Source organism: Urocitellus parryii, chromosome 7, assembly GCF_045843805.1.
Source record: "Urocitellus parryii isolate mUroPar1 chromosome 7, mUroPar1.hap1, whole genome shotgun sequence".
Classification (NCBI taxonomy): domain Eukaryota; kingdom Metazoa; phylum Chordata; class Mammalia; order Rodentia; family Sciuridae; genus Urocitellus; species Urocitellus parryii.
In genome coordinates, this window is record NC_135537.1 from 33,288,904 (window position 1) to 33,309,816 (window position 20,913).

General features: G+C 33.0%; 1 protein-coding gene across 37 annotated transcripts in view; it reads right to left on the minus strand.

Moving 5' to 3' along the window:
- Rims2 (regulating synaptic membrane exocytosis 2) overlaps window positions 1-20,913 on the minus strand; it is a 586,271-nt gene that overhangs the window by 293,112 nt on the left and 272,246 nt on the right. For all 37 annotated transcript variants that reach the window (XM_077801030.1, XM_077801026.1, XM_077801047.1 and 34 more), the window contains one exon: window positions 18,211-19,133. In XM_077801030.1, the coding sequence (XP_077657156.1) occupies window positions 18,211-19,133 (923 nt within the window). The remainder of the gene's footprint in view (window positions 1-18,210; window positions 19,134-20,913) is intronic.

Genomic DNA, 20,913 nt, shown 5'->3' on the forward strand with positions numbered 1-20,913 from the left:
TTGTTACAATGTGACAATAACACTTCTCAGTTGAGAGACAGGTGTCTACATTTCCCACCTCCTTGACCCCAGGAAGATCTAAGACCAAAATAGAATTTTGAAGAAGCCCCCTCTGTGGCTATGTTTAAAAGATAGAATGGTTTCCTTGTGACTCTTTTGTGATCTGTGTTTTACACGCTGTGAGCCAACATGTAAGAAATCCATTTCTCTGAAGCTACCAAGGTATAGAAATCACACGGAAAGCAGAGAGTGAACCCCACAAGGTATCTGACCCGCAGATACCATGAGGCTATTAAATGTTATAATAAATAAACAAATCAAATAAAGTTTTGGTTAACATAAAAATGCTGTATGCCTCTGTTTTGGAGTAATTTGTTTTAACTAGAATATGGGCTCTACATGATTATCTTATTTAACAATAACCACTAGAGCTAACTAATAATAATGTTATTCATTTTACAAGTGAAAAAATTAAACTAAGAGGTTAAAATAACTAGCCCAAGACCAAATCATTAGGACATAACACAGCAAGGATAAAAACCCCATGTAGTCTACAAAATCCACAGCCCTAGTCCTAAATTAAAATTAAATTTTACAAAATTATTATTAAATGGATTTGATCCTATTTAATAACACAAAGTTTTTATATAAGTCAAATCAACATTTATGATATTAAAAATAATTCTTAAGTACTTACTTTGCAGTGGATTTTAAATAGTTTTAAGGATTCACCTAAAATGGCTTAAAATCAATCTAATGCCAATAAGTAGGAAAATAAAGCATTAGCAAATCCATTATTTAAATCTTAATAAATATTTCTTACCAATTTGAATATATTAATTTAATATAAAATGGGATAACCTGATCTCTCAAAATTCAAGTAGAGGACCATCAGAATGTGTTTTCATCAGTATGTATAAAGTCTACTTATTTATTATTATCAAATTGTGTTACTCTACAATTCTAATTTTATATTTTCCTTAATAACTTTCGTTTAATTAGTATTTTTTTAAGAGAGAGTGAGAGAGGAGAGAGAGAATTTTTTTTAATGTTTATTTTTTAGTTCTCGGCGGACACAACATCTTTGTTGGTATGTGGTGCTGAGGATCCAACCCGGGCCGCACGCATGCCAGGCGAGCGCGCTATCGCTTGAGCCACATCCACAGCCCCTCGTTTAATTAGTATTATTTAATGCACTCAGAGTTTTATAGCCAAAGTTAAAAAAAAATCAAACTAATATATAACTAACATGAATCACACAATATTGGAATAAAAGACTTAAAACATTCTTCATTCATTCACTCATTCCTTGTTATATACTTTCATTTACTTATTCTTAAAAATTTTGTTGAGAGCCTACCATACACCAGGTTTCAAGTTAATTACTTGAATAACACAGTGAAAGAGGGAGACAGATCCCTACAGGATCCCTACCTTCAAGAGGTTACAATCAAATAGAAAAGAAAGAATTCAGAAGCAGCTCAGTATATGGGATCTTAATTTGAATAATTCTTCAACTCTTCTAACACAAACACCTACACTGTCCCTTCCACTCTCATAGACAGGCATTTCACATTTTCTCTAGCCATAGAATTCTAACTGCCTTTTTTTTTTTTTCAATTCAGATTCTGAGATAGTGGCCCTGTTGTTTTTTCCACATCCATAAAATAGAATCATCAAATGGAGACAAATCACACTCTCAGAACCAATCATACTTATCACCTATATGTACCTACTTTATATATTTTGCCTTTCTTATTATTATTATGTACAAACTATCCCCATTCATATTGCAGATCACCCTACCCACTAGTGCACTAAATCTCATTTTCATAACATAAAGAGAGAAACTGTGCACTTTCACTCTTACACAATCAATTTTTCCGAGCCTCTCTGCAGCATCATTCCCATTAAAAGACAGATATGCTGTCTTATCTCCTAACTTTAAAACAAACAAACTCATTCTATAGCTGCCAATTCATTTTGATGTTGTTCCAATTCTTCTCTTTTCATTTTTTCTTGAATCTGCTTCAAACTTCTAGCCCCACCACTCCATGGAAAGTGCTCCTTTTTAGGTTACCATCATCACTAACTTCATCCTGCTTTGGTAAATTCAGCAGTTATTCTCAATCCTCATCTCAATTTATCCATAAGCAACAACTGGCATAATCAATAGTTCTTGAAATGCTTTCTTCAGTGGGATTCTGGAACATCCCTTTCTGGTTTTCCTCCTACTTCACTGAACAGTTATTCTCAGTTACTTTTTTTTTTCTTCTCACTCCATTTCAGTATGGGAATATTCAATAGTTTAATCTTCAGATCTCTTATTTTACCCAGAAATACTCTCTCAGTACCCCCTTCTTGTTTTAGGGCTTTAAATGTTATACATATATTGACACTTTCCACATTATATATCCAAACCAAACCATGACAGTGAGCTCCAGACTGGTATAACCAATAATTTACTCACCAAATCCACTTAGATATCTAATAGAAAACTCAAATATGTGTGAACATGAGCCCTTGATCCTCCATTCCACCCCTGTCAAAAAGGTGCATCTGCCACAATTTCCTCATGTTAGTCACAGTACTTTCTTTCCACTTGCTCAAGCAAAAATCTTTGGAGTCATTCTCCACTCTTCTCTTACTCTCACACAACACCTCTAAACCATAAGAAACTTGTTTAGAAAAATCTATTGGTAATAATTCCCAAATATACCCAAAATTTATACAAAGATACTATACTTGGGGCTGAGGTTGTAGCTCAGTGGTAGAGTGCTTGCCTAGCATGTGTGAGGCACTTAGTTTGATTCTCAGCACCACATATAAATAAATAAATTAAATAAAGGCCCATCAACAACTTAAAAAAAAGAGGTAAAGATGTTTATTACACCAACTGTCAGATTTAACAGTTTAATCCTTAAAAAAAATACTCTGCTTCACCAAAATTCAGTCAGGCTTCTGAAATTTCTCCTAGACCCATACATAAATTTCTTATAAAAATTCAGTTATAGGAAAGATTGGTTAGTTTAACAAGAATATCCCACCCTGACCATCCTAGATATCTGATACAGTTCCTGATCCTCCATCATCCTCCAAGTAATGTCTGATCAATTTCATTTCAGCGAGAATTCAGTTGGGAAATTTTGGCCAGAATTCTCCTTAATCCTGATGTTTCCTTTTAGTAATTTTTCTTCCACTGACTCCCCTATCCCAGCTGACTTGGGTCTGAATTCACATTTTCCCATGCTATATTCAAAATTGAACACTAGTTTTCACCATCAATGCAAAAATCCCATTGCCACAAACCCTTTATTGTAATCCTGAATAAAATCTTACCACATTTTATAAGTGCCATAGAATAAAACCACGTCACCACCTCCAGTAGTATCAACCAGGTACAAATAACCATCATTTCTCCTGAAGTACTGCATTAGTCTGCTCTTTGCCTATCTGTGTCTCTGACTCCATTTTTGCTCCTCTCAAGTCTTTTCAAAACAATAGTTATTGTTATAGTTTAGTTAATGTATGAGACAATGTAATAATAAAGGTGAACTGATTGGGTTATGAGAGCCTAAACTTAATCTGTTCATTAATCCCCCTTATAGGAATTAACTGGGTGGTAAAAGTAGGCAGGTAGGGTGTTGGAAGCTGTGTATGAACCTGGGTTTTGTGAGCCATCATAGGCAGGGAAGCTGCTTCTTTGGGAACTCCTGGATGAAATTCCCAGGTTCAAGAAAGCCCAGATCATGCTGCAGCGCCCTGCCTTAGCTCAAAGCCCCAGATTCAAATGTAGCCATCCAGAGATGGACATAACTTGCCTGCCCCAAACAATTTGTTTTCCCATCTTTATCCTGTTTTCCTCATGAAGCCTGCCACATTGAAACTTTCTGATGTTTTTCCCCTTAAATACAGGATTGGGGCCTTTTTGTTCAATTGCAGTTCTTACCAGGGATGGAAAACCCAACAGGTGCCCAGCTTCTAAAACTAATTTCTGTCTATTGTCTTTTATTCCTTACTGATTATTTTCAGACTTTTTATTTTCCCAGCCTGTTCACACCTTCAAGCTAGAATCTGTTGTACAAGGATGCTGGTAACCCTGGCAGTAGGGTGTAACTAGAAGAAGTGGGTCATTGGGGACATGCTTTGGGATATATATTTTGTCTCTGGAGAATGGAAGAGTGAAGGACTCTCCCCCAACCCAGTCCTATTTTCTGATTCCATGTCCTGAGCTGCTTTCCTATGCTACATTCTTCTGCATGGTTTTCTGTTTCATCTAGGTTCCAGAGCAATGAATTCAGCCATCTATGGACTGACACCTCTGAAACCATGAGACCCCAATAAATTTTTCCTCCTTTAACTGTTATTGTCAGGTTGTTTGGTCACAATAGTGAAAAAACTAGCTATAACAGTTATTTATCCATAGTATTAAACAGTTATATCTCAAAGGTAAGCCAGTTCAAGTTATATCTTACTCAAAACCTTCCAAGGACTTCTCATCTCACATGAGTGAAAGAGTAAAAGCCAAAGACCTAGTAATGAATTACACAGTCCTCCTTGATTTGGCATACTGCTAATAACTCCTTGACCTAGGTAATTTTTCTTTTTGTTAATTGTTACTGGATTTTAACTGTTGTATACTCTAGCACACAGGGTGGGGCCTGGAAAGTAAATATTTAATTAATTAATTAATTAATTAAAACATTAAGTCTAATTATCTTCACACTTCTTTATGCAATGAAACCTCTTTCCTAATAGTACTCCCAACTGTAAAGCCAGTTAAAGTTTGCTTGAAACAAAATGGTTTACCTAGCTACACACCCCTTTGGAAGTACCTTCTCACCCTCCTCCTAGCTTCCTGCAACATCACCACAGAATGCTGGTGCTCCATTGAGCACAATTTGAAAAATATTGTATGTTTCTACTTTCCCCGTCTTTAAGAGGAAGTTGAAACTCAGAAAATTAAATGATCTTTGTAACATGACACTGGAGGTGACTAGCAGAGCCTAAAATAGGACCTGGTATATTTATTTTCAATAAGTTGCTCTTTCTAATATATCACACAGCATCTCTATGAAAGGATAATTGATAAACCTAGTAAGCAAACTAACTTCTCAATAGCTTATAAATTTCTTAAGGAAAGGAAATGTGTCTTTTTCATCATTGTAATATGCCTTATCACTTATTGCCAAGCAATGTCTACCAAATAAGTACCCATAATGCTTTTATCCCGCTGTAAAGAATGAACATCTATTCTCATCCCATACCTGCCTTTTCTCTTGGAAAATTCCATTTAAACTCCAAAATCTACATATCAACTTATCTCCATGATAAAGCAAGATAGAACTATCTCTCCCCTCTATGAATTACATCTATGTTTTATATTTAATAATATTCATATTTAACATATTATGTTGCTCTTGTTTACTTATGTGCTTATCTCTGAAGCAGTGATCATATCATATTCATCTGTTCATAGCACTTAGCTTGTTATCAGACACACAACAGACATGCAATAAGTTTTTGCTTTCCTGAATTTCACTGAATTGTGTTAACCAGAATTAAAAAGTAAGGTTTAAGTGAGTACTGGTAAAACAATGCTCTGTTTAACTAAAGACTAAGTAGAAATTTTTTTTTACTTTAGCATCACTCTATGTTCTATCAGTTAATCCAGATTCCCATCAAAATCTTGTCACATCTGAAATGTAATAGTTATTTCACTTTAATAATGTTTTGCATTATTATTTCTAATTTTTCTTTCTCTTCTGCTATTTAATCTTATTTTAAAGTCATATAATTTTTCACCACATCTGTATTCTTAATGTGAATTAAACTTTTAGTAAATAACCAGAAAAAGGAAAATTTCATTCAGCATACCAGAAAAACACTTACAATTCTATATAATATTTACAAATCAATATTTGAAAGAAAATTCAATTGATTTTTGTTATTTACCTTTTGAAAATGGAAAGTTTTACTTTAAAAGCTTGATTTTTTGCTAATGGCCACTTCATAATATAGCAAAGTCTCTCCTGTGCAAAATAGTGTTGCACATGACAGAAAATAAAGATAAATCAACAGGAGACTACTTTTTATACTTTGGTATCAATATTTTCAAAAACTTTGAACTCTTAGATTATGTGATCTCTTAAGCAGTCCACAAAGTTTTATCAGTTAATGAAATATTGCCCCATCAGTTTCCATGACAACATTATTCTTGGCATTTTCTGAAAGGACAAATACACATGTTAAATGTTTGTTGACAACTTGTCTGGCCTACATAATCTTAGTAAGCCATGTATATCAGAAGTTAATATTTAACTGGCTTAAATTTATGTGAATTTTGATTCAAATATAGGGGAAGATAAAGCATAAACAATAAAACATGTAACACTAAAACCTGAAGGAGTTGTGAGGAGAATATTATGGAGAAGTAAATATTTTTATAAAGTATATAAAAGATGTTTATATTTTTAGGCATTTAGCATGAGTACTCAATGCATACAACTATCCTGGGAATATTTTTCAATATGTATTCTGATAATACAAAGGGGAAGAAATGGTTGCTAAAAAAGGTAATGCAGTAAGATAATTTAATCAACAGTGATATTTTGCTTTATTATTACATAAATGTTATAGCCACATTAATCAAATTCTACATTAAACTTGTCCTACTAATAATTGTCCCAACAAATGAAACTTCTAACTTATCTTTATTCTTTTCCAATTTTCACCATATGCACATGTCATTTTAAAATAGCAGATATAATTTTGAGAAAAGTTATAAAAGTAGACATAACTTTTCTAAAAAAGCTTACATTATATCCTGGATAATTTTCCTAGTTACCAAAGTCTTCTTATAACAACCTCAAATAGATATCAGTGGTATGATGGTTAATGTGTAATAAGGAATGTCCCAGGGAATGTGGAACAGGCTCTATTATGTAAAATTTATTTCTGTGTGCAAGCACTTCTACTTCAGCCAATTTTGAGTTACCAACATGATGTCACTGAACAAGTGGTGCACACCATTAACTCTCACAATCTGGAACAAACTAGTGTCATCACACCATTTTTAAGTATGTTGCTTCTAGTTTTGTACTATTATACCCCTTACAATGAATATCTTGACAGGCATAATTGTTATCTATCCAGCAATCACTCCCTGTCCTATTAAGAATTGTGAATTCTAAGACACTCTTGATAATCTGAGGTCCCTTGCCAGTCACTAGGAACTGGCATGAGAAATAATTGTGGCCAAGAAAACATAGTTAGCAGTCTACTAAGGAGGAATCTAAAAATTTCCCCTCATTTTCAAAAAAGACTTGATTAAAGGATGCTTAGAATTATTATCCCTATTCTTGTAAAAGTAAAGGGATAAAGTCTAAAAACGAAATCTCAGTGAATGTTGTTGCATACTACTTATATGGGTCTCTTAGCACAGCACTCATTCCCCAAGATGCCCAAAGCATTGCAGGGTAATTGCTCATGGCTGAATCCTTATCCTGCCAACAACTACACTCAGGCAAAGAGAGTTATCCTATCCAAAGGAGTTGGTCCATCTCCAGACACCTGGCCTCTTTGCTCACTGTAAGTCATCTCTGAAAAATCTACTCTAGTTTCAAGCTTCTGTGGGCTTAGTCAAAGGATCCACTTCAGGAAAATCACAATTTAACTTCTCCCTCTACCAAAACCTACTTTTATTATTCCCTCACATGTGCCATTACCCAAGGCATTTCCCAATGAACTACCTACACAAAAATCTTTGTCTCAATGTCTGCTTCCTATGAAAACCAACTTCTATCATTTGAGCCAGGAGTAGAATTTGGGTCATGGAAGGGTAGGTGGCAGTAAAGACTCTTATCACTGGTGGAATATAGCATTGACAGCCTCTTCCATGAAATACTACTTCAATTTTTTAAAATTTCACTGGTGGTAAACCAATATGGAAAACCGGTAGAAAGGATGGCATGCTCTTAAGTCAATACTCTTATGAAGTTCCAGAAAAGTAGTAATTATACTGACTATGAATGTTATGGCTATTCCTGGGCATTTGAGAAAGACAATAAAAACATGTAGGCAATCAAAAATTAGGGTATTGAAAATATTAATTACCCATTTTAGATGCAGGGTAAAAGTCAAAATATTGATTAATTGATTAATTTATTAATTTACTGATTTAAGGGAATACATAGATAAAGATGAAGGCTGAGTCTTAAGTATAAGGGTAACAATGCTCCATAGAAAGTAAAACTCTCAGTGTCAATAAGATTGCTTAACTAAGGGTAGCACGCTGAAAGTGGGGGAACCTGAGGAATAGAGTATGGACAGCTGGGCTCCATGTGTTTGAAATTCTTAAATCAGATCCCTTGAACTAAGGAAATTCTAAGGAACTAAAGAATTCTAAGGAAAAGCCAGCAGAATCCTTGGAACCCACAAAAGTAGTCATTCCTTTTTACTAAAAACTAGCATTTTCACTTGTTTGATGAAGATACACAGATTGCTTCCTTGCAAAATAATATAGGATCATTTCAGTCATCTATTCCCCCCCTCTCTTCCTGGCCATTAGCCCAATAATTAGGTTAAAGTTACAACATAATTAATTCAGTGACTGCTTGGGAAAGGAAGATAAATGTCCTACTCAATTCATAGTGAGTTAGCTCAGTATGTGTGTGCAAAACCAAAAGCAGACTGACACTACTTTACAGCCCTACTCAAGGTAACCCTGAAAGAAAGCAGTTGGGAAAACTGAGCAAGCTGAGCAAGACTTCAAATGATGTATACTATGCAGTATACAAAGAGAATTCCCTAAGGGAAGAATATTCATGAACATAAGCAGAGTTTATTGCGTAGCTAACTTGTCAGAGGCCCAGAGATAAAAACAAATGGAAAGATCAGAGAAAGGGATATCTGCAGAAGGGGTTTATGAAAAAAATCCATGGGAATGAGGGGAAAAAAAAAAATCCGGGCATAGTGGTTTATTCCTGTAATACCAGAGGCAGAATGGAGGAATGAGTAAGGGAAAGGCAATGCCGAACAAATTCTTTAAAAATATTGTTATGTCCTTATGTCCATTTATAAATATACCACAGGGAATTTCACCTTTGTGTACAGGCAGAAAGAACCAACCAAATACAAATAAATAGACAAGCAAAAGGAAGTCTATTAGAGTAGAGAAAGAAGAATGGGAGAGGGGAGGGAGGACAAGAGAGAAAAAGGGAGGGAAAACCTGGGGCTGGGGCACTGATTGTGAACTGAAATCAAATTCCACGCATGCATGAGTTTGTCAGGATGCACCCAACTACTATGGATAACCATAAGGCTCCAATTTAAAAAATTCATTGATTCATTGTTCAATAATAGCAGTTAAAAGCAATTCTCATTCAGAGGTTTAAAAAAAAAAAAGCAATAAAATTCCAGTGCTGCTAGGACAGCAAATTGTGACAAAAGGAAAGCAAGATACTTAGCTTCTACTTCTGACAAATTTACAGAACCGATAATGGTTAAGTCCACAAGAGTGAATAAAGTTCACAAATGATGGTACGGATTTAATAACACATCATAATTTCAAATATTGCCTGCTAAATACCTATTGGCAAATAATATATTAATAATCACAGGCTTTTAACACCCTACATTTTCAAATGTTTTAAATAATTGCCAAGAAAAAAGAAAAACTCCACACATATTTTAGGTATAACACATTTCAGTAGATTATACTCTAGGCTATACAGAATTTTAGTCTTCTCTCAATTTTCTTAAAAATATTCTTACAGGCTGGGGATGTGGCTCAAGCGGTAGCGCGCTCCCCTGGCATGCGTTCGGCCCGGGTTCGATCCTCAGCACCACATACCAACAAAGATGTTGTGTCCGCCGAAAACTAAAAAATAAATATTAAAAAATTCTCTCTCTCTCTCTCTCTCTCTCTCTCTCTCTCTCTCTCTCTTAAAAAAAATATTCTTACTTCTAGTTCTTCTACAGACTCTTAATGGTTACTAAGTCTCCAGTCACTTCACATTCTGTAACCATTCCTAGAATAAACACCTGAGCACACTAAGTTAGTAACATCTAATGACTCATGAAGAGCCAAGAAAAGTTCCATGAAATCATTTTCTTTATTTTTAAATTGATTAACATTCTCGAGTCTTCAAACACAACTGACTTCAATTACTGTATTCAACAGATTTTAATTGATTCACCATTGTAAGTGGCTTTCTTAAGTTGCCAATAAATGAGCGACTTGGACACTTCCTTTCATTGTAGCCTCATTTTCCTTTTATATTTTTGTGAAGAAATTCTGCTGTAATGACATATCCCATTTTAAATTTCCAAATTTTTTGGTTTTCAGTTTCCTGTTACTTGGTGCTTAATCTGGTAATGTGCGTACAGTGTCACTGAACAATAAACACAATACTTTGCCATCAAATTTGATAAAGTGACCCACACTCCACAGTGCCTTGAAACTATGGTAATCAAAGTCTACTTTCCTAATCCTTCTGACATTAAAGATAAAAATGAAAAAATAACTATAGGGATGAATTTGTAACTCTACAGTCTTTGGAGTGTCATGCACACTACCATACTGTCACGTATACTGTGCAGTTATAAATGTGTCCCTGAAATTTCTAGTATGCTAAAGAGCACTGCAAAGCAATGAAAGTACCACATGTTATGTGCCTAAACAACTCAACTCCACTGTAGCACAAGAGCAGTGATGCACAGCACATAAAATGAACATGTTGGTAACAACAAACAAATGAATGGTGTGGTTGTTTTTGTAAATCTTCATTTAAAAGACTAAGATTGAAATTTCATATAATTTTCATGTTATGAAATAGTAAGTTTCTTTTCAATCATTTAAAAAATGTAAAAAGCACTCAGCTCAAAAACAAAAGATGTACTAAAACAGGGTTTTTTGTAGGCAAATTATTATAGAAAAATATTTTTTTTCTTAAGCAGTTTTTATTACACTCAAGTTATTAAGACAAGTTTCATCCACAATTAATAAGGAAAGATTTATGCAAAGGGAAGAAATTACCATCTTCAAAAATTTAAATGATCAAATTTATAAAGAAACAAAATTCTCCTTTATTCCCATTTGTAAATTTGCCTTCTGGATGTTCACTTTATATATTAACTTTGAATTAATTTAGATTTTCAATCTGCTTATGTTGTTATGTAATTTCAAGTCCCAAATCAGCTTCATAATGTTTATTTGTAACTTCATTTCTTATAAAAAAGTATCCTACTTTTAGAAAAGTCATGATGAAAGAATTTCATAAGACTATCAAATATCTCAATAGAGTAGTTCATCATATCCACATAATTTCACCATTACTGAATTCTTTTTATTCAAAAGTGAAGTGTACTCATGGTACAATTGGCAAAAAAATTTAGCATAAAATTATTTAACTAATAGATGAAGTGAATACATGAAAAAGAAATCATTCTTTGGTTTTTAAAATTTTTTACTTGTTAGCTGGGTGCGGTGGTGCACACCTGTAATCCCAGCAACTCAGGAGGCTGAGACAGAAGGATCACAAGTTCAAAGCCAGTCTCAGCAAAAGCAAGGCACTCAGCAACTCAGTGAGATCCTATCTCTAAATAAAATACAAATAGGGCTGGGGTGTAGCTCAGTGGCCGAGTGCCCCTGAGTTCAATCCCCAGTATCAAAAAAATAAAATAAAATGTTTTACTTGTGAAAGTTTAATAAAATAGCTACCCAAATTTTTTTAAAAAATAGTTTCATTATTACAACTTACTCAAAATGTTTTTGAGTCCATTTTCTTTAGAATTTCTTACATGTTTAATTGCTCTCAAATACCATAAATTTCTATTTTCCTCAATTTTCTACATATACTATTGTTTCAATAGTCTATTTTCTTCATAATCACATACAGTAAATCTAGTAACTAAAGATTACAAGAAACCTGATATTATGCAAGGGGATAAATTTCACCATTGATAACTGATATCGAAACCTAGGCAAATATAAAGCTGATACCTCTAGGGTTTGTTTTTAGTATCTTAAGATTCATGTTTCTATCTGGAAGGTATGCAGTCTGTCTTCTCTTCTTTCTATTCTGGGAATTTTCTCCAAATTGTCCCACTCTCCCATCTCTACTCCCCCAACTCCTCAAGATAAATAAAAATATGTTGTGCCACTTTCAATACTCTAATATTTGAATCAAACATTTCAGACTTCTAAACTTTATAGTTTAGAAGACTATATGCATGTATTCTTGGATTTGCTAGCCCAATAACTACTCAAAATTTTACAAAGAAACCATAAAGGCCTGCAACAACAAGGTGAAATCAATCAGAGTAGGCCCTGAAACACAAAGCAATAAACTCTCCAAAATGTATCTTCATGCTTTAAAAAGGTGGTATTGAATATCTTTTGTGCAGTTGGGAAAATAACTGACAATGTGACTGTGTAAATAAGGTGAAAAGACTATACTGCATTACAATGTTAAGATTAAAATATATCTAATAAAGAAAAGTATGGTATCTACAATTTATCAATTGGGCCTGGGAATGTAGGTCATTGGTATATTGCTTGCCTACCACAGTGAGGTACTGGGTTAAATTCCCAGAAGAATCAAAAAAGAAAAAAAAATGGTTAAATATATTAATTAGCCATTAATCATTAAACATCATTTCTAAATCAGTCTCTAGGTCTAAAAGGAATGAGCAAGACAGGAAACACTGATATGAAGTAAGTCACAAAATTCTATCGTAAGGGAGTATCTTTAAAACATTTTGACTATGATCCACAGTATAAAATACAGTCAGTCTTTTGTATCCACAGGTTCTATCTCATGAATTCACCCAACTGCAGATGGAAAATAGTTTTTAAAATATTTGTGTCTATAATGAACATGTACAAAATGTTTCATCCTTGACAGTTATTCACTAAACAATATGGTATAACAATTTACATAGTACCTTACATGATATTAGGTATTATAAGCAGCCTAGAGATTATTCAAAACATACAGGAGAATTGCATGGCTTATATACAAATACTACACTATTTTATATAGGGAATTGAGCATCCACAGAGTTGGGTATCTACCAGGAGTCCTGGGAATATCCCCACCACAAACAAACACACACACACACACACACACACTGCACTGTGCAGACACCTAGAGCTAACTGCATGTTTTACACTGTAAGACTATAGAGTGTATGTGATATATATATATTATACTTACTAAGTATTTCTCTGATATTTTCTATTATATTTTAGTTCACGCTTTAAAATTTTTTTAAATTGGTTCTGAGAGCAAAGAGGGGAGAAGGACAAGTGGAGAGGGTAGAGATTGTAGGTGGGGTCAGGGCCAGGGGGCTGTGCTCCACGGGAGTTAAATAACAACTGGGAATGGAGGGCTCCGGGTTACCTAGTAGGTATTCTGCTAAACACCTTACAATGCACAAGACAGCCTCACAAAACAATTATCCAACTCCAATATCAACAGCACTAAGGATCATTCAATAAGGAAATCATAAATAAAATTATAAAGTCAATAGTAATTTATAAAGCTTTTTATATTTTTATGAAAAACGTTTTAAAATTTGAGAAGCACATCTAATATTCAAATTCAAAGATAATATGACATCAGCAATCTAAACCTTATCTCCTTCTATAACCCTCAAAGCAAAAATAGAGAGGGCGGGGGGAGAGAAAGATCACAGTTTGTCATTTCCTAAACCAACACAAGGTATAGAGAAATGATTATTTTAACAATGTGAAAAGGAATTGCATCACATTGTCGAAAGGTGTTTCAATACATATAGTTCCCAAAATATCAGTGGATATAACAAATGTCTTTTTTCTTCTAAAGTCATATAATTCCTACAGTATATCACCTTATACTAATATTATTTTAATCTTTCAATTTTTTGAGGGTAGAATGAATGTGTTATTCATCTCTACATTCTCCACTGTATCTAATCCCACACTTTGTAAATAAGAGACCCTAAAAAAGTACTTGTCAGACAACAAGTAAATAGATGCTTAGTTTTTAATGAGACATTTCATTACATCTCAAAATTATACTTCAACAAGTTAAAAGGTATATTCTTCTTAGCCTGGAAATAGGAGGTTCAACATGGAGCAGATTCTGAAAGAGGAGAAAACCACACAAATGACCACAGTCCACATGACCAAAATTATATTTTTCCATCCAAATTTCTTTAGAGTTGTCTAATAAAGTCTTGACTATTACAAAATGTTAAATAAATAATGTAAAAAATGATGTGAATGCCTGATACTTAACATGTACATGTGAGTATGTGTAGAAAAAAAAAGAGAGAGAGAGTGGCTCATTTGGTCCCTACAATTATCAAAAACTAACAAGGCTATTCTGATTTACAGATTTATAGGTAAGGAAACAGACTTAGAGTAGTTAAAATGCTTTGAGAGAATAACACACCCTGGATTTGATTTCTTAGATTCCAAAACTTCCTATTACATACCCCTGTTACTCTTACACAAATAATGGCCAAATCACTCATGGACTGTAATATCAGCATAATTTATCAGAATATAGTAAGCAAAATGACACTGATTTCAAATATGAGTGAATTATGTATATTTAAAATAATGAAATACATCCAAAATGACATGTATAATAAAAGAGCCAAAGCCACCAATTCACCAATGAAGCTGAAACTAAAAATTAGATGAGCCAAAAGAACAGTAGAGGAAAGAAGGTTTTAAGTTAAGTGATCTATAAGCTTGCTGCAGATTGTCAATGGAATTTTATTATTTAAAGAACAGAAGATCCTGCTAAGTAGTAAACAGAAGCTATAAGATACTAGGGCCTCGAAAGAATCCTTCTGCAATGATAGTACTGACTGGTACTATCTATAGAGAGTTGATTAATATTTTAAAATTAGATTACTTGATCCAAATTTCCACTGTCCATTTTTAAGAATATACATAAAAAATGAAAAGGAACAAAAAAGTAAAGATAATGAAAAAGATATCTGAGTGTTAGAACACTTTCTTTGTAGTTATCTAGCCTAGAGATAACAAAACAAAAGGACAATTATCTTTCAAAAGCAGGCTTGTCCTCATCAGAATGATGCTTCCACATATAAATAAACAAGGAAAAATGTATTTGAATGGTACAAATGAAATTCCTTAATTATTCAGAAGAAATGTTAAACATTAGTTAAATCCCAATATGCCTATGAATAAAAATATTAGATATTAAAAGTAGCTTATTCTCAAATCAGACTGATACTTTTTCCACAAATAATTTTAAATGCTACTATAATGATGAAAAGTCTAGATATGACATACATTATTTTCTTTCCCATAATTTCCAGTCTCTTAACAGCTGCAATTTCTCCTCACTGAATTCTACTATTGGAGAAATATTGAATATGAAAAGATTACTTTTATTCAGGTCCCTTCTTTCAAATGTGAAAATCATATCTATGCCTAGAAAATACACATTAGCAGAAATTATACACTGAGAAACAAATTATTAGATAGATGAGAAAGAGGACAACTATCTCCAAGAGTGTCTCCTTGAAGTTCAAATTAGGGGAGAACACAGATGTAAGTGGCATGTTTCCCTACTTGATAAATGTCTCAGTTTTTTAGTATCACATAGGATTTGAATATAATTCATACAGAACTCTTTATGTATGAATTTTTGTGAGATTTTTATAAGTGGATAGTTCAGAATCCTAAAACAAAGTATAAATATTTAAAAGGCTACCACACATAAAATTTTTTCAAGTACTGTATTGATATATCTCTGCATCATTTATACATTTTTACTTAGTAAAATAAAAGTATTAGTTTTAGCAAATTATAATAAAATACTACCAGAAGGAATCAAACCCAACCCATCAGAAATAACAAAATTATCTTTTTTTAATCAATTAGTATCTATAACTCTAAAAACATGAAAAATGATCAAATTAAAAATTACTAAGTGTACTTAAGGAAATATTGCAGCATATGGAAAATAAAATTCCTATATACTCCATAAAACTAACATCTACCAGTTTTGAGATATTTATATTTCAAGACACAAATTTTTATAACATCATTTTAATGCAAGAAGTGTACAATAAGTTTATAATTTGATTTCTTCAACTTTATGTACATTTTTCTCAGTCTATTTGTTGTATAATTATCTCCTTCTCCTTGAATTGTGGCACCTTTTATATTTTTATCCTATTATTAGTTTTTAATATTCTATACTAAAATTCCACTGATCTGCTGAATTTTCTATCAATAACACACTTTCAATTATTGTCATTTTATTAATATCTGGTCAAGTGAGTTCTTCCTGACTACTCTTAGCTATTCTTACCAGTGTTTTTCCTTCCATATAAACTTTAGAAAGTAAGATACCTCAAGGGTCCAACTGGAATCATTGCTAGAATGTTATTAACCCCAAAAGATTATTTGGCATGCATCTTCGTAGTTTTTAGTTTTCCTAATTAGGAACATGAAATGAACTTCTCTACTCACATCTTCCTTTATGTTATCCAATAAAACTTTATGATTCTTCCCACAGGTCTCCTCATTTCTTGTTAATTATTTTTAAAATTGATTTTCTGTTTTTAGTTCAGAATGAGAACTACTCTTGTTTTTTCTAATTAGTTTTGATATGGCATAAAATTACTATATTAATATCATATCTATCTGCCTTCCTGAATTCCATTTGATTCTTCCTGATTCTTACAAATAAGAAATGGGCTACTGACCAAATATTATGATAAAGTTGGGGGAGGATGAGGCAGGGATTGGTACAAGCAATTTGTGTTAGATACTCACCAATCTAGTGGTTATCATGTCACACACCAAAATAAAACCAGAAAGATTAAAAAGTTAATGTTTAAGAAAAAAGTTGGTAAAATATACACCTAAATATTTAACTGATTTGGGGAAGAATAAAGAATTCTAAGGATGAAAATAATGAGAAAAAAATCAACAAATATACAAAGGTTTAGCTATACTAAATTCAATATTTGCAAATAACCAAAGAAAATTAGCAGATAAAAATTGAAGTAGGAAGTAAATTTGGAAAAAAAATAACTCAGATGAGGTAAAATTCTAATATATAAAAGTTCTTAAAAGTCAATAAGAAAAATTAATTAATACCCAATAAGAAGGACCAAAGAAATAAAGGAATGAAAAGATGATTCACAGAAGATATCAAACACCAATAAGCATATTGAAACATTCAACCTCACAATAAAATTTAAATTAAGGTAAATGAATTCCATTCTGCTAATAAAGAGCATTTTTGTGGCCTATTTAGTTTAAAAAGATCTGGTGCATTCAGAGCAAAAGCATAAGCATATTTGATGGTAGTAGAGAATATTGCAACTTTTCTGGAAAGCAATCTAGAAATCTGAATTGAAGATTTTTAAAAATCCAAAGTCCAAATACATATAGTTTTAAATACTCAAAAATGAAGACATATATATATACATATATATATACATATATATATGTTTATATATAAACATATATATATATGAAGATAACCATTGTAACATTATTTAATACTAGCATTTGGAAGCAACTGCAATATTTAGTTTTGGATACATTCTTAAGATCAAGCATTAGTGCAGTCATTTAAAACAGATTTCTAAAGACTATCTAATAGTTTGAAGAAAAGGATATCAATTGAAAAAAATCAGGATAAAAAATTATACACATAGTATGATACCAATTTTATAAACATATAAACTATACATGCATAGGAAAACAAGAAAGAAAATGTGACAAAAGTTTAACAATGGTTGTATCTGGAAGAAAAAAACATGAATAACTCGAATTTTATTCTTTACATTTTCAGGAAAGTTTTCAATATTTTATATTGAACACAGTGTTACTTTTATAGACGCACAAAAAATGTTATTTTTAAACAACAGCTAATAGATATTTTTAAAATATGCCATCAAGTGATGCAAGAAAAATTCCGGAAACAAAGCAGGACAGGGGTTTTAACAAAACAGACTTTTTTCTTATACATGAACATAGGATATATGTGAACATGGAAGATACTCACTTTTTATAACCTGAGATTTTCCTCACATGACCAACACCACTAAAAGACTTGATATAAAGGGAAGAATATCTAACTATTAAGTGTTTATTCCAAAATACAATCTGAAAAGAAAACTCTTGTGTGAGCAATTACAGGGAAATGTGATTAGAGAGCTTACCTTTTTCACTTACACTCTCACTTTCAATCTCAACATCATCACAACTTGTATATTCAGGTGTGGAAGCCAACTCCTCCTCAGAACTGCTCAATGAAACCTGGCGCATTTTCCCACCCTTCTTTGATTTATGAGGCTTTGGTGGTGGTGGTCTCACTGATTCTGACTGGTCTGAACTGAGAGAATCATTCCTCAACATAGTTTCCATTTTTTCCCGTTTTGTTTTCCTCACAGCAGAGCTGGGATCTAGGTGTTGTTTCCTTAGTGAGTCAGTACGCCTCATGTCTGGTCTATCAATGGGTATTGGACTCCTCTGAGGGGTAGGAGGACTATGGTTTGTGGTCCTTTGTGGATAAGAACTTTGTCCCTGAGCTTCTCGAGTTCTTTCCATTGAATAAGATCGCTGATTTTCCATGGCAGCTCTACGTTCAGATATGGATCTTTGCCTTGATGGTCGATCCATCCTTAGTAAAGAAATCCTGGAATCTTCTAGTTCAGCATTTGCCAAAGAAACATCACTATGCCTTCTCTCATGCCGTGCTCGGGACACTTCAGCATGGATACGCATTTGTTCTTCATAGGGCTGTGGCTTTACTGGATAACGGGCCAAATTTGGATCGCTTCTGTAGCGGGCCTGGTACTCCTCCTCTCTCCTTTGTCTTTCATATTCATCTCTGCTGTCCACATCCTCATCATCTACAATATATTCTTGGGAATGCCTATGACTTCTCCTGTTGGAATCCCTATAATTTAAATTATCAGATTCTTCATAAAACTGAGGTTCAAGTTGAGATCGTCTATCAGAATAGTCTGATGGAGATCTGGGCATTGCGCTGTCTGAAGGAGCATACTGCGAATATTCTTCTCTTTCTTCCCTTTGGTCGTATCTTCTATTCTGATCTCTGGACACCGATGGACTTCTTTTCCTAAGTAGCCAAAAGTCCAATTAGAAGAAAATAGTTAAACAATTTTATATTTTACTGATTCACTGCCAAGTTGATGGATAAATTCAAATGAATCTTTTGACCCTTTTTTTTTTCATTTTAAAAATATACCAAAATAAGTTTTAGTAAGATTAATTTGATTTAGTTCAAATAGGTCATTCAAAGATATTTTGTTGTGGTTATTAAATGACCAAAAAAAATATATGAAATATACTATGTTCTGAAATTAGATAATCAATCTCCTATTCTACTCTGTAAAACAGTATTTATTTTAACTTCTTTGCTTGTCTTGCTACACATTAGCTATCCCCTAATTATCAACAGCTTAGAAAAACATTCCTTCCATTCTCTCTATTCTGTCACTTTCATCTGGAAATGTAATGAAGTCGAACTGACTTGCCTCCAGAGTTGAATACTTTTTAACATTAACTGCTAGTTCTTAAAATTCATTTTTCATTCATCACCTATATCACTCCTATTATTGGTTAATCTAAATTTTCGTCATAACATTATGTTTCCATCTCTTTTTTGAGATAAGTAATTTTTAAAAACACCAACAACTATTCATAAAAAAACCCTAGGATTCAGAAATTTACTTCATCTTCAATAAGTTTAATGTTTATTTCATCTTCAATAAGATTAATGCCTGCTTAGTGATACTTCTCTACTTCATCTTCATATTTGACCTTCATATTCCCTTATAGTCTCAAAGGAAGAGAATTTTTACTGTTTCCAATATGTGTCTCTAACATTGGTATAACCTACATATAGTTAATAATACAATGATGCATGGTATTCTGTCAACAAAATATTCACACTGCCCTCTTCTCTAGTATGAACTCAGATAATATCTACAACTAGCTATGTGAAACAATGGGATTGGAATCCTGAAAATGAGACAAAAAGTTTAGAAAAACTGTTGTGAGGATTTTTCTTGGACATGAACAAACAAACAAAAAAAAAAGTTAGAGTAGGGCCAGTTTGATGATTCAACAACTTGATTGTCAGTTTGACTTTGGTGGGGTGGGGCAGAGACCAGAGAGGTCTAAAAGCAAGATTAGAAAAAGAATAGAGAGGAATGACTCAACCTAGCAAAATCAGCACTCTCTTTTAAAGTCTTCCTTTTGCTACTGAATCCCCTTTCTCTCATATCTGGAATACAGTCTGCCAGGTTTTTTTTATCCATAAGGGTTCATTAGTGAAAACTGTTTTTTCCAGTAAGAAAGGTTTTAATACAGGAATCAGAGCTACATGAAGATTGAATGGGCTAGAAGAATGAAGGTCAGGGAAATTAATCCCAAGGGATCCAAAATAAGGGTCTGCAATATGGACCTTAGAAATTTGCTGATATCTCTAAAGACTTTGGAAATTTTCCCCCAGTGATCTCACTGGCCTACTGTGTGGTGGCCAATTAACAGGAGCTCCCCTAGAAGCCTCTAAGATTTTGCATTCTGTCTATCTGTCTACCAAAAACTACTGTTTGACAATAACATTTATTTATTCCACCTTTCAAATCTCACATAAATGCAAAGCCATGACAGATTATCATGGAACCTTAAAGGAAAAGGAATTGTAATAAATGAAGGAACTAACCAGTACCCTAATTGTTTTATAATTAAGCAAGTGGATATGATTTATATGAATAATTACATATAAAACATATAGAATTTAATTAAAAAATTAGGTTACAATTGCTACATAAAACTATAGACTCTTAGAGTTTAAAATTTAAGATCAAAACGAACCCCAAAATATTATAGTA